Source organism: Calidris pugnax, unplaced genomic scaffold, assembly GCF_001431845.1.
Source record: "Calidris pugnax isolate Ruff unplaced genomic scaffold, ASM143184v1 scaffold248, whole genome shotgun sequence".
NCBI classification, from domain to species: Eukaryota; Metazoa; Chordata; class Aves; order Charadriiformes; family Scolopacidae; genus Calidris; species Calidris pugnax.
In genome coordinates this window covers 386,835-400,566 of record NW_015090965.1, presented here as the reverse complement: position 1 = coordinate 400,566, position 13,732 = coordinate 386,835, and the positions used below count along the sequence as shown (strand labels likewise).

General features: G+C 41.4%; 1 protein-coding gene across 6 annotated transcripts in view; it reads left to right on the top strand.

The window, feature by feature from the left end:
* The window catches only part of TEAD1 (TEA domain family member 1 (SV40 transcriptional enhancer factor)), a 165,428-nt gene that overhangs the window by 48,204 nt on the left and 103,492 nt on the right, over positions 1–13,732 (top strand). For all 6 annotated transcript variants that reach the window (XM_014952565.1, XM_014952570.1, XM_014952569.1 and 3 more), the window contains exon 2: positions 5,550–5,803. In XM_014952565.1, coding sequence (XP_014808051.1) covers positions 5,656–5,803 — 148 coding nt within the window. In that variant the 5' untranslated portion in view covers positions 5,550–5,655. The remainder of the gene's footprint in view (positions 1–5,549; positions 5,804–13,732) is intronic.

Here is a 13,732-nt window from a genome sequence, read left to right as displayed (position 1 = left end):
GCATGTAGCTCCACCGGAATTGGCCACAGGAAAGCTGGTCTCCCCTGGATTTCTGCTCTGCAGCCCACAAAGTTGGTCACTAGGATATCTATGAAGTCTCTTGGACATCTGAGTTCCCCCATGCCTAGTCAAGGATCTGCTCCCACTGCAGGTTTCCCTCTCTAGGCATGTTTTACATTGTGTCTTGGCTGCTGAGTCTCATGGCATCATCTAGTTTATTCCTCTACCTCAGACAGGGCTAGGCATAGCTGTATCATTCCTGAGAAATGTTTGTGTCACCTGTTCTTAACAACACTTGCCCCCAGCAGTTCCCCAGTACTCCAGACTGATTGCTTCTGGTGTGTGACTGTTGGTAGGCTCAGAACAGTCTTCCAAATGCCCAACCTATGTTTTTCTTGCTGCAGCTTAAGTTCTTTGCTTCTTGTCCTATCGGTGGTAGAAATGGCCAAAAGCTGCTTCTCTGCTTCAGTGTTACCTTTTCCTTATTTCAAAGTGGTTATCTTCACACATCAGTCTTCTCTAAATTTAAACAAACCTAATTCCTTTCCTGGTAGGTCATATTTTCTAGATCTGATAACTTTCTTCCTCTGGATTCTCTCCAGCAGTTCTTTCCTGAAGCCTTAGTGCTCCAGCTGTGGATTTGCACTGCTGAACAAAGCAGAAGGACAATCTCATGGGTCTGTAACTTTTCAAGCCTTGAGAGAAAATGTGCCATCTGCAATTTTAGATTTAGTTGGTTTTTACTCATCTGCTCATTATTGTCTGAATGTTTATAAAAAGCTTTTGGATTCCTGGTCCCATTGTTTTTATATAACCGAAGATGAACTTGTTCACAAACTAAAAGGAAAATGTATTCTTAAAAGTGTAATTTACCCCTTCAACACTCAAAATCTTTACCTCAAGAATTAAGACTTTTCTGAAAGACCTGTTTTGGAAATGTTGGGCTGGTTGTAAGAATTATTTGGTAGTCTTCAGCAGCCATTCATAACCAGAAGATCACTGTAAATAACAACACTGATGCTTTCTCACCTGCAAATTCTTGCTGGTGCCATTGCAGATTATCTCAAAAATATCTGCACCCTTCAAGCAGACACAATTTAGAAGACTGGAGAGACGTAATCCTTTTTTTTCCAGACATGTCTGAGAATCAAGGCACATTTTTAGTCTTTCTTGTGTTCCTGCACTAATACCTGGAGAATATTAATCCTCTTCCAGAGTTTATGTATATATACTAGTGATACCGCAGTGAAGGCACCATTTGGCACCTGTACACTGACATTCAAGAAAGTAAGTTAATTGAACAAACAGAGAAAATGGTTTAACTTTTGCAGAATGTTGTAAAGTAAGGTTCAGCTCTGATGACTCTTGAAAGACAATGTTTCCATATTAGTTCATTGTGCAAGTATTGAAGGATATGAAACATATCAAGGCCGTAAATCTGCACTTGCCCTACGCTCCTCTGAAGAGCTATTGATCTCAGTTGTTGGTCTGTGAGCAGCAACTTTCTGGGCAAGTCCGGGTTTGCATTGCTCATAAAGTGAAGCCATAAGAGAATGTTTTATGCAAGCAAAGAAATCATTCCCTTGATAAGGTGTTGAAGACTATCATTTAGTTAAATTCATTGGTTCATTTTAGTTAAATCCACTGGTTTGACCAGCTCTGACAATAGCTGTCCCGTTTCTCTGAGTTTGTAAAATAACTTTTCAAGTTACTCTACTAAGTCAACATAATGAAAATAAGTTATATCTGGTACTTCATGAAGCTGTATTGAATGGATTGGCTATAAAATGTATTTTTAAAATCCAGTATTGTCCCTAATAATTTCTCCATTGCTGAATGTAACATTGTGGTGTTGGAGGGGGGAACATACCTCTGTCACGCATAGAAAAAGTGTCTTAATAACTTCATGAGAAGACCAGATACACTTAGAATTCACTTAACTGGAGAGTGCAGAAAGCAACTGCAGGAAAGATGCATTCAGGTTTGCAACTCACACAAAGCTGTCCTGAAATACATAACAGAGAGAGACTGGTGTTAAAAGGGAGACTCTGAAGAGAGACCTTCTAAACTGTAGCAATGTGCTTAAAGCAATCTTAGAAAACACAATAAGGTTAGCCAAAATCTGGTTTTGGTTTCAGGGTTTTTTTTTTTTTTTGTTGGTTTTCCAAGTAGTGTTGAGGTGTTTTAATCTTGTTAACAGAAAGTACAACCATGAAATTGGTTCTCTGAAAGTTAACATGATAAAAAGCAAATGCAGAACTCTTCAACTTGATCTGTCATGTGTGCAGGCTCCGCTTTTGGGGAGGGGGCTAGGGTGGGGTCAGTTGCCTCCAGGAGATTTACTCATCCTCCACTGAACATTGGTGTTGTAAGATTTGGAGTTTGCTAATACAAAGAAGGTTTACCTTTTTTATTTATTTCTTTTTACTTTTTTAGAAATTTAAATTGGACTGTAAATCCACATTTTTCACATGAGATAGCTTATTAGAAATATGCAACAAAGCTCATCTATTGACAGCTTGTATTATTTTTGATTATCACGTCGGACTCTAGCATAACAGGTCTGAAATTTTTCATCACAGTTGGGTCCTTAGAATTCAAGCTAAGAAGTAGGTGGAATTGCCTTTTGGTATGTAGAGCTGAGCTCGAAGTGATTAACTGAGTAGCTCATTATTTTCCTGAAATAAGAGGGAGCCATTTAGTGGTTGTAATACAAGGTTTTTTGCCCCTTGGTCCTCTAGCTTGATCTGCAGCGTCAGCATGCACTAAAATGGAAATCACTAAAAGTAACCTTTAGTATGAGAGGGGTTTTTTTTCCAGCAGGTTACTCCCTGCCCCTATTGTACAGATGTTCTGGAAGAAACACTTGGTTGTCTTACATTTTAGAGGCTGGAATAGTAACTACTAATACCTCAAGATGATATCCAAGTAGGTAATAAGGAATGGGAAGGGAGATAGCACATGAGTGAAAATTCACCAGTAAACACAATACAAGATCTAACATGAATATCAAGTAACATTAATTACTTTAGAGCCTCTCTGTTTTCCTTGTGTGCGTTTTAATTATTATTTCAGCATGCTGTAATAACAAGGGCTGGTTTATAGGACGATAATAAGACTTGAGGCTATGACTGTGGCAGATTTTATAAGCAGAGGGTGGTTCAGCTGAGCAAAAGATGCCCATGGCTGTGCTGTGCATTGCATGCTGTCGTGGCTGGGTTTGATGAGGGGAAGGATTTCCTCCCCACAACACCTTTGAAGAACTGACCCAGTAAACAGTCCCACTCCTTACCGGCTTCTGGTGAAATGCTAAACTGTGGTCTCAATCATGTGAGGCCAATAAAATCTCCAGTAGCCATTTTTCCCTGCGCTGTGGCAGTAACACTGAAACCCCCCTCATTATCCCAGTCAACATTCAATTACCTCTTGTTTACCTAAAATTCCCCCTGTGTTTGAAGGCTTAAGTGGACATGATTGGTTTTGTCATTTTTTCCCAGTATCGCTGTGTTTATGTTTTGGCTAAATCTTGCGTACAATGTTCAAATCTTGCAAACATTGGACCAACCCTTCAGCCTTCTGAGAATGATGAAGGATGGTGTTTCACTATTTTACAAAGGTTTACATCTCCCTTTTTGTGATGAGACTTTAAAAATTTTGTACATTTGGGGATTTCCCAGACAGTAAGTGGTGTATTTGGCCAGACTTCCCACTCATTTATCATTTGTGTGTGGTTCCCTGTGAATCCATCTGCTCCCTCATTATCAGTTATTAAAAGGCGTTCAAGACACTGATTAGCCTTGAGATTACTGGTGGGTAGGCACTAACATTTTCATAAACTGTGGTGAAATGTTCAAACCAATGCAAAGTTAAGAAGCACCTCTTTGTAGAAACAGACATGCAAGTAAGGAAAATAAAGTTCTTGGGAGTCTTATTTCGCGTGTACTGATCCCTCTGAGCTCCGGCTAGAGCCTGGAAAAGTGGAAATACCCCATACTTTGGATGTCAGACCGGTAACGTTGGTTAGCGAGACTGAGAGACTACTCCCCCTTTCCTCAGTTTCATCTTTGTTTTTTTGCAAGGCACCGTAGCCTCCGAGGGACCGGACTATCAGGTTTTGGTTATCTCTAGTGATCGGTTGATTGGCTAGTTTGGGTGAGGGCTGTTGTAAATATTTCTTCTTTCAGGGAGTTCTCCAGCCCAAAGGCGTTTCGTCAGAGCTGTCACAGCCTCTGACATACAGCTTCCCCTTCTTTTTCCGTGGGGTGAATGCATGTCTGCCACTTTTCACCTGTTATTTTACAACATATCGAGACCCCACGGAGAGGCATATCAGCATGAGGATGGATGTGTGTAGAAGGGGGAGCCCCTCTCTTATGTGTGTGGAAAGGGCCTGCTTTCATCTCCCCCACCCGAAAAAACACGTTATAGTTTATGTTTTTTTGAGTGTTTAGCCAACTAACTGGATTTTTAAGTGCTTGTGCAGTTCATGCGTGCATGTTTGAACACTCCCATCCACTTAGATCAGTTAGAGTCACCAAACTTCTTCGTTTTTCAAAATAAAGCTGCATTATGCCTAGACATGTTGAGCCAAATCTGTTCCTGGTGTTATTTCACTGACTTCCCGAAGAATTACACTAGAGATGAATTTGGTCTGGTATAGCAGCTTTTTTGCCTGGAGCAAGTCTTTATAGCAGAGTTGTATTTCTTTCAAAAATATAAAAGGAACACTGACAGATCTGCAGCTCTGGTGGTGTGAGCAGGTGCAGCTATATTAAATTATTTCTTATTAAATTGATTCAGCAACTTGAAGCTTGTAATTTTTGTTCTGCTATGGCTTTGTGACAGATATTTTTTAAAACAGGCAAAGTGTATATCTTTTCTTGTAAGTCCTTGCTCTGGTATTATACTTTTAAAGATTTGTTTTTGTATGTAGCTCAGATTCTGATTGTATTATTTATTTGGGTAAAATCTGAAAATAACAGCCTTTTCCAGCTAATCACATTGAGCTGTGTCATCACTAGTGTAATTCCATTTGCTCTACTGACATCCGGATGAATGTGAACAATAGTTTTTGGCTTTTGTTTTTAGGTTTAAGTGGTTTAAGGCTCTGGTGGTTGCTGTGGCATAAACTGGTGTGCTTCCCTTCCATGCAGTGGGAGTATGCTGATTTACACCACCTGAGGATCTGGCTCATTATTTTAAGGGTGCCAGTCTTCAGCCTGCTGAACTGTTGTGTGCTGCAGTTTTCCCTGCTATTAAGACCTACTTTGACTATCTGTGAGAAATAACCAGATGCTCTATGCCGTGATGTAATTGCCCACAGAAAATGTAGTGAAGAGTTCCCTTTCTGATAACTTTATTGCTCCACCTCTGCTGGTTTGAGGTAGAATTGTTACTAATTTTTTACTTTTTTGGGTGCTTCCCGTGTTCATGTTATTACCGTTACTGCTCAGCTGCTGTTAACTTAGTATCAGAAGTAGACAGAAATATTTGCCCGAAGTTCCATCTCTTTAATGCCTTTTGGGGTTGTTTGTTTGTTTGTTTTGTAGGTTTATTTCCTTTAAGACTCCAGGCTTAGGCTTGGAGACCCCAGCCATCACCATTGAGCCCAGCAGCTGGAGCGGCAGCGAGAGTCCTGCCGAAGATATTGAAAGAATGAGTGATTCTGCAGATAAACCTATTGACAATGATGCAGAAGGTGTCTGGAGCCCTGACATTGAACAGAGCTTTCAGGAGGCTCTAGCTATCTATCCACCGTGTGGGAGGAGGAAAATCATCTTATCAGATGAAGGCAAAATGTATGGTAAGTGGTACACATTTAGCCTTTGGAAATAATTGTCCCAGCGAGAACTGTAAAGCCCAGCTTGGTTTTACACAAAATTCCTGGCTCTGATTTTGGTACTTATGGAGTAAATCTTGAAGAAATGTGTGAAGCTGAGGGAGCTCAGCTGAGCTGATGCATTGCCCGGGACTGTCCCAACCAGTCTGTTGCTCACTGGCACTAGGAAGCAATATGGATGCAGAATTGTGTCTTTAATGAATGCTGTGCCTGAATGGGGATGTTTAACAGAAGTGTTTAAACGTGTCAGTCCTTGAGCATAAAAAAAAAAGTAGGCATTTTTCTTTATTTTTCAATAAATAGTGCAGAAAGAGAAACGGGCAGTACACTCTGCATGATCACGTGGCAGAATGTGCAATATTAAATTGCAAAGTGATAAAGTTCTTGTTGTGTTCAGAAGCCTCTCGATGAAAGAGGCATGTTAGGGGTGCTTTTGTGCCTTTTCTTTTTTTTCTCTTTCCCCTTCGCTCCATGCAAACTGCTGTAAATCAGATGACGTGCTGACAGCATTCCATAAATATCCGCTCCGCCGAGGGATACTGACATCTGCATGCTCTGTCCGGGGCTCCCCAGCTTGTTTTACCCCTGCTTCTCCAAACCCTTTCTCTCTCCTTCGCTTTTAATTTTCCATTTTGCAAACTTCTCCTTGCGGGCGGCTCCTCCTTCCGCGGGAGGCCGAGGCCGGGGGTCCAACAGGACCTTGCCCCTACCTGGCGGGGTGACCGGGGGCGGCGGGGGGAGCGCAGCCCCGAGCAGATGGTGCTGCAGCTGCCACCAGCTGTGCCCCCCCCGCCTGAGGTCATGGAAACAGGGACACTGCTGCTGCTGCCGGGGACGGGGGGGTTGAAGGGGGGTGTCAGAGCGGGCAGGACCCTGTCCCCCTGTGTCCCCCCTCCTTTCGCCCCCCTTCGCAGCTGCCATGTGACCCTGGCGGCCACACGAAACGTCGTGTCTGGAAAAAGAGAGTTGGGATGAAGGATCTCAGCTGCCCTTGGCAGAAAGTTGCCGGGCCCCGCTTTCCCGCCTGGGTGTCTGCTCTTTTTTTTTCTCTCTCCCTCTTCCTCCTCTCCCTGCACAGGGGAATACAATTTCTCTTCTTTGCTCCTTCTCGCCCCTTTCTGCCTATTTTGATTGCATTTCACTGGTGTTACTTTCCTTTGGAAAGGGGAGATGATTTGCTTAATTAGAAGATTGTGCTCTTTTTAGGAGAACATAAGCACGTATGTACAAACAAGCTTATTGTGTATTTATGGTCAAAAGCTCTACTTCAGCTTGAACGGCCTCATCAGCCAAAATAAGGGTGGCTGCATTTTTTTAAATCGAGATCCCTACAACCACAGTTATCACCCCTGAAACCTGATTTTTGGTGTTTTGAGACATTCTTGCGCCATTGTATAAATTAAAGAAATTAACTTATTTATCCATTCATGTTGACAGGCACTGCTTTAATTTAATGGTTGTCTAATCCTGAATGTTAACATTTGTTAAATTATATACATATAAAACTATGCATATCTCATTGCTGATTCATATTGCTAGCTAGGAATGCCATAAGCATATAAGCACATCTTATATATTTATGCTTCTTCTAAATCAAATATTGTTTCTTTTCAATCAAAGAAAGGGGGTATGTGTGTTTGATGCTGAAATCTTGACTTAAAATGTTGCCCTGGTTGGGGAGAAAAAAACGTGTTAGGAAGTGCAAGGTACTATATAAGCAGAATTTACATCCTGACTTTGCAGTGGATGAACTCATGTTTTCATTCTTCAAGCTGAGTAACTGCTTTGTAGCGTTTGAGGATTTATTGAAACCATGCTAGGTTTCTGAGGACTTTCTAATAGAGTCTTATGGCCCTGAGAGCATAATTGTTCTCCAAGGATTTTGAAATCAAAACAGTATAAGTGTTTTAGATTCTGTGTGGCATAATGAAAATAATTTAATGCCTTTTAGTGGCATACCAAGTTTATTTCACTTACAAGAGAGACATTGCAATATCTCTAAGCTTCCATAGTGTTAGGGGATATTGTAATGTGCCAGTAATTCATGAACCATGTAAGACAAAAGGTCAAGAGAGCACCGTTTCATTTTCTAACTGAAATTACCTTTAGATATAGGCACTAGAACAAATATGATCTTTACGGAGGCAAATATAATGATCACTCTGTGTGGATTAAGTTAAGCAATTGTAGTTTTTTATCTTTGGAGAGAGACTTTGAGAAAAGTCTCTCTTTTGCTTGAAGAAATATTTTAAGTCTCTGTCTTCGATTTAATGAGAGCCTTGTGACATTAATGTGAGCAGAAGCCAGAGTTTCTTCACTGTTCCTTATGGTGGTCTAAAATTGTCCTTAAAAGTGGTGTTTCTAAGGGGGCTGTGTACAGGCTCCTGAGCAGTTGGCTTGGGGGCGACCTGGAAGATTGCTTGAGAAGGGCCGGGGGGCTTGGAATCTGGGGGGCATGCGGGGTGGGTGGCTGAGGAGTGCCTGCCCGTGGTGGCACCTGGGCAGCAGCAGCCCCAGTGGTACTGAGGGACATCTGTGACCTCTTTGGGCAGCCTGAATCACTTCAGCTGTTCCTCTACAGCTGTGATCTTGGACGAAGGAGGGAAGGGGAGGGCCTTTTCCTCTCCCCTGCCTTCCCAAAAAAGTAACTTACGGCACCAGAGGAGGACGAGAACAAGAGACTCTCAACCCTACCCCCACAGAAAAGGGTAGCAGGGCCCCATGGGTGGGGAGGGGATGTCTTTTTTTCGCCCTGGGGCATCCTTAGGCTGTAAGGACAAAGTCGTGACTTGTGTGAGACCAGAAGCATTTCAGGCTGCAGCTGACCCTGCTACCAGTAACAGGGTTATGGCTCCTTGAGGAAACCCTCAGAAAACAAAGTAAAATCTTAATGAAACTCTTGTTTTTAAATTTATAGGAAATGATTGGGTAAGAAGCAAAGACGCTTGTTTTGGTTCAGAGAGGCAAATTCCAGGAACCATAGTTTGGAAATTCTTGAGAGAAAGGGAGTGAGCTGTAAGGCCAAGGGACCAGTGATAAGGTTTCTGCAGGAAAGCACTATCCATCATTCCTTCCCCACTTCCTGTGTGCTTGTGTGGTTGTGGTTTTGCTCCTAGTACAGTATTAGCTAGTAGTAAATAAAATAAAAGGTGAGGAGGGAATAAATACAAAAGATTGAAGGAGGATAGAGGTGCTCTATCTCTTTGTGGAAGCAGTTGAGCATAGAGGAAAAGCATGGGGGAAAGACTTGACTCTTAGACCCATTTCCATATGTCTTGCAAGGTATTGGTAAGAATTTTTTCATCTGTACTATTTCAAAAGGAGCACTGGTAAACCACAAATATAATCCATTAATACAAAGTGGAACACCCTATGATTTGCCTCCCCTCTCAGAGATCAATTCTGATGAATTTCTGTGTCCTTGTTTATCCAGCACATAGTAAAACTCTAGCCCATTAGAGGGCATTGGCTGTCCTGTATTTGTAGTTTGTTCCAATTGTTGTTCTTTTACTGCTGACAGTTTAGTTACTCGTAGCAATTCCTGTGAACTCACTTATTGGCAGGATATTTGCCTGTGCTTGTCTTTGCTCCTGGGAGAGTGTTTTGGAAAAGATTACAAGAATGAAAGCTGCTGTGAAATGCAGCCTTACTTTTATCCCTGGTGTAACACTGAAGTCACTGGAGTTACCACGGGAATGGATTTGGCCCCGTGTGCATGTTTTCATCTTTTTTTTTTTTTTTTTTTTTTTTTTTTTGAAATTTAGCTATAGAGAGACATAACTAGCGCAGCTCCAGGGACAATGCCAAAGTAACATAAGTTGCTAGTAAGTGTAATAACGCCTGCAGACATGTTACTATCAGCATTGCTAACTTAGCTTCGAGATAGTGAAGATGGATTTTGCCTTTAAGACAAGAAAATAGTTTGATCTTAGTTTTTGAGACCTGTAAACTGCTCTTCAATTATGAATGAAATTTTAGTCAATGTGATTTGCGTTGGATGTATTAATCTCTGAAAAAAACCTACTTAAGAGTCTGTTAATGATTATTTTAAAAGGGAGTTTTGTAGCATGTTTAGTTGTTTTACAGAGAAGAATGAGAACTAATTAACATGAGAAGGTGCATAGCAGCCTTTCAGAACTGTTGTATATGTTTATTAGGTCATGCATAAAATTCCTTGGACTGCATTACCATGACAGTAAAGGGAAAGTGATATTTCCATAAAAATTTCTGCTCAGATGATAGAATTTTTGCATGATGACTAATAATAGTCTTCATTTCCAAAACACCTTGTATAAATTGACTATTAAAAATTGAACTTTGAACTAGTACATCGGCAAAAGAAATCCTATTTTGTAGGCTTGTGTGACCCTGTAGCTAACTGCCATTATTAGGTGTCTTTCTGGGTTTCCATTAGGAAACTGCGAGGTAACTAACTTTATGAAGAATACAGTAACATGTTACAAATTATTTTTACTATTGCTTTTAATTTTAAAAGTTCCATGCGAGTTACTGCCTCTATAAAGACATCACTACCTTATAAAGTTTCCACAGTATTAAATATATTTGAATGTGAATAAGGTATTTGGAGTGATGAAATACCAGATGTGAAGTATCAAGTTGCATGTTTATTCATCTGTTATTGCAATCATTGTACAAAGATACACTCTTTTTTTAATTTTTTTTTTTTATTTTTTCTTTTTGGTCTCACAGCAACATACACAAAATGCACTGGAGATAGGACTCCTATTCTGAAAGTTACTATTTGAGTTTCTTAGATTGTAAACAAATCTGTCTAGAAACATTCTTGCAATCCTGTGATTGCTCACTGTATTACATCATGGCACAGTGCATGCATGAAGGCAGGCTGCAAGCCTGTGCTGAGCAATCCCTTAAACGTGAAGAAAATGAAGGTTCAAAGATACAGTGTCTGTTTCAAAAGTTACCACTTAAATTACTCAGATTATGAACAAATCTGCCTATAAACATTTTTGCAATCTGGGGATGTTCTTGCAACACCAGCACGCTGTGCTAGCAAGAAGCAATTTGCAATTTGTGATCCGAGCAACAGGCACTGCTGTCATTAGAAATGAAAGGTATTGGGCTCACTTGTTGTCGACGATTTCTGGAATGTGGGGGAACAGGGTTTAATCTTTCTATTTGGGCTTTCAAGAGTAAATTGTCAATAGTTTGGGATAAGGTGGCAGAGTCTTCGTGAGATAGAGAATCTTTATTTTTTTAACTCTGCCTTAAGCTGCCATCCTCAAGGGAAATACACGTGAGACTGTAAGAGCTGTGCATGCTAAGTGTGTTGGCTCCTACCTGGGGAGCAGGCAGAAGAGAGCAGGCTGTGGGAAGCACCACATTTAAAAGTGTGAGTAATGTGCAAGGTCATAACATGGCAGAAGAGAGCAGGCTGTGGGAAGCACCAAACTTGAAAGTGTGAGTTATGTTGTGCAAGGTCATAACACGGCACAGCCATCACGTACTCCATCGGGCTGTAGTGGATCAGGAGAATGATGTATTCCGAAGGAAATGGGAAGTTGTACTAGAAAGTTTTGCTGAAAAATCATACATCAAAAAGAGCAGGTCATCCTTTGGAAGTGCACTTTGGTTTTTGTCCTCTCTCTGCTAAGTATGTTCTCTTCAGTCATCCATATAAAGAAGAGCTTGCAGAAAGCTGTTTATAGCCTGTTCGTGGGAAGCTGCATGGATACTGCCCAAGTCTTCCAGTGTTAAGTAGGTCCCCTTGTATGGAGGAGTTATTAGCACCATTAGTTCTTGCCTGGAACTAAGTGGAAGCTGCAAGGGCAGGTTCAGTTCAGACGTTTGACCACTTAAGAGTCGTTTAGTGACTAGTCCTATTCAAATGGCTATACTAAACAGAGTAAGAGGATGTTTTTCTTTATGACATTGTTCCTTTAGTAAAACCCTTGTTTAGAAATGACGCATGTTAGCATGAGAGCACTAAAGTGATGCAACCTCACTAGAAGATCCAGGATATGTTTAGGTGATTGTCTAGTATGATTTATACGAGCTCATTTTTCTTCCAGCACTGATTTCACAAGATGAACTTGTGATCCTGTAATTGCAGAAGGCATAGTTTTACAGCCTTAAGAAATAATGTTGTTGCACTAGGAGGAAGTTAAAACAGCATTGATCGGGCTGAGGTAGTGCGTTAGTTGGTTGCACAGTACTGAGAGCTCAAGATAATTGAAAATCCTATATGTAGATAGCATAAAATGTACACATTTATTTGATCTCATTCCTTGAGGAACTGGGATCCCTCCTAGAAGCATGTCAGGGTGAACACCTTCTAGTTAGACAACCAGGAAGTTAAAACAGCATTGATCGGGCTGAGGTAGTGCGTTAGTTGGTTGCACAGTACTGAGAGCTCAAGATAATTGAAAATCCTATATGTAGATAGCATAAAATGTACACATTTATTTGATCTCATTCCTTGAGGACCCAGGATCCCTCCTAGAAGCGTGTTAGGGTGAACACCTTCTAGTTAGACTACCTGTGGACAACTTGAGTTGACAAGTAAGGCCCATGTGTTCTTGGGGGTTATGATGGACTGTTGGAACTTGATGGTCTTTAAGGTCCCTTCCAACTCTAACCATTCTATGAGATTATGGTGGAAGTGTCTCCTTTCTTTCTTTCCAAATACCAGTTGAATTGCGATCTTTAAGGTCCCTTCCAACCTAGAAGATTCTGTGATTCTGTGAACCTGTGGACAACTTGAGTTGACAATTAAGGCCCATGTGTTCTTGGGGGTTATGACGGACTGTTGGAACTTGATGGTCTTTAAGGTCCCTTCCAACTCTAACCATTTTATGAGATTATGGTGGAAGTGTCTCCTTTATTTCTTTCCAAATACCAGCTGAATTACCTCACACAATCATAGCAGCAGCTCATTGGCTCACATTCCCAGTAAAGTGCTTATGCAGGGTTGTGGAAGGTGAGCTATGTTCATGTTAAAGACCCCTCTTTTGGGCATCCTGATGGAAGCAGAGGAGGTAAAAAAACATTGAAACTGTTGTTTTATAAAGAGAGAGACCTGGACAGTGCAGAGAGCATCTTACATGACCAGTAACAGTAAAATAATTGATCAAAAAACTGACCCCTTAACTGCCAGCAGCACCATCACCACCTCAGTCAACACCATCACCATGACTCTCACCAGCATCCAGGAGCTGCTGGAATTGGAGACTCCTAGCCAGCTGTTCAAGCCAGGCAAAGCTGGAGCCAGTGAGATGAGTGGTGCAAGCCAGCCATCTGAACCATGTCAGGAGAGAAACTCCATCCTGATTGACCCCTTAACTGCCAGCAGCACCATCACCACCTCAGTCAACACCATCACCATGACTCTCACCAGCATCCAGGAGCTGCTGGAATTGGAGACTCCTAGCCAGCTGTTCAAGCCAGGCAGAGCTGGAGCCGGTGAGATGAGTGGTGCAAGCCATGTCGGGGGAGAAACTTCTTCCTGACGTTTCTCCTCTCCCCTAATGGATTTGCTCAGAGTGGGTGTGATCACAAATAACACTACAGGGAACAAGGAGCAGTGGCAGCACAAAGAACTTTTTACAGCATCTTTGGTTTTCTGGGGACATGCAGTTTCCTGAGAAGCAGGCTTATATCCCACCCCACACCTTATAGGACTGAACCCCGGCTAACTGTTGGAGGGTAAATGCTGTGGTGGTTGTGACATGAGTCTTACACAATTCCCTAAGGGAAATACTTTTCAAAATTAATATGTATCTTAACTGTGTCCTACAGGGATTTCCTCACAGATGCATGCAGGATTTTTTTTTTTGTGATGCCCTTGAGAAGTTGTAGTCATACCATTGTGTGAATATTTTCTTATCCTACAAACAATTTCTTGTGGGACACTTG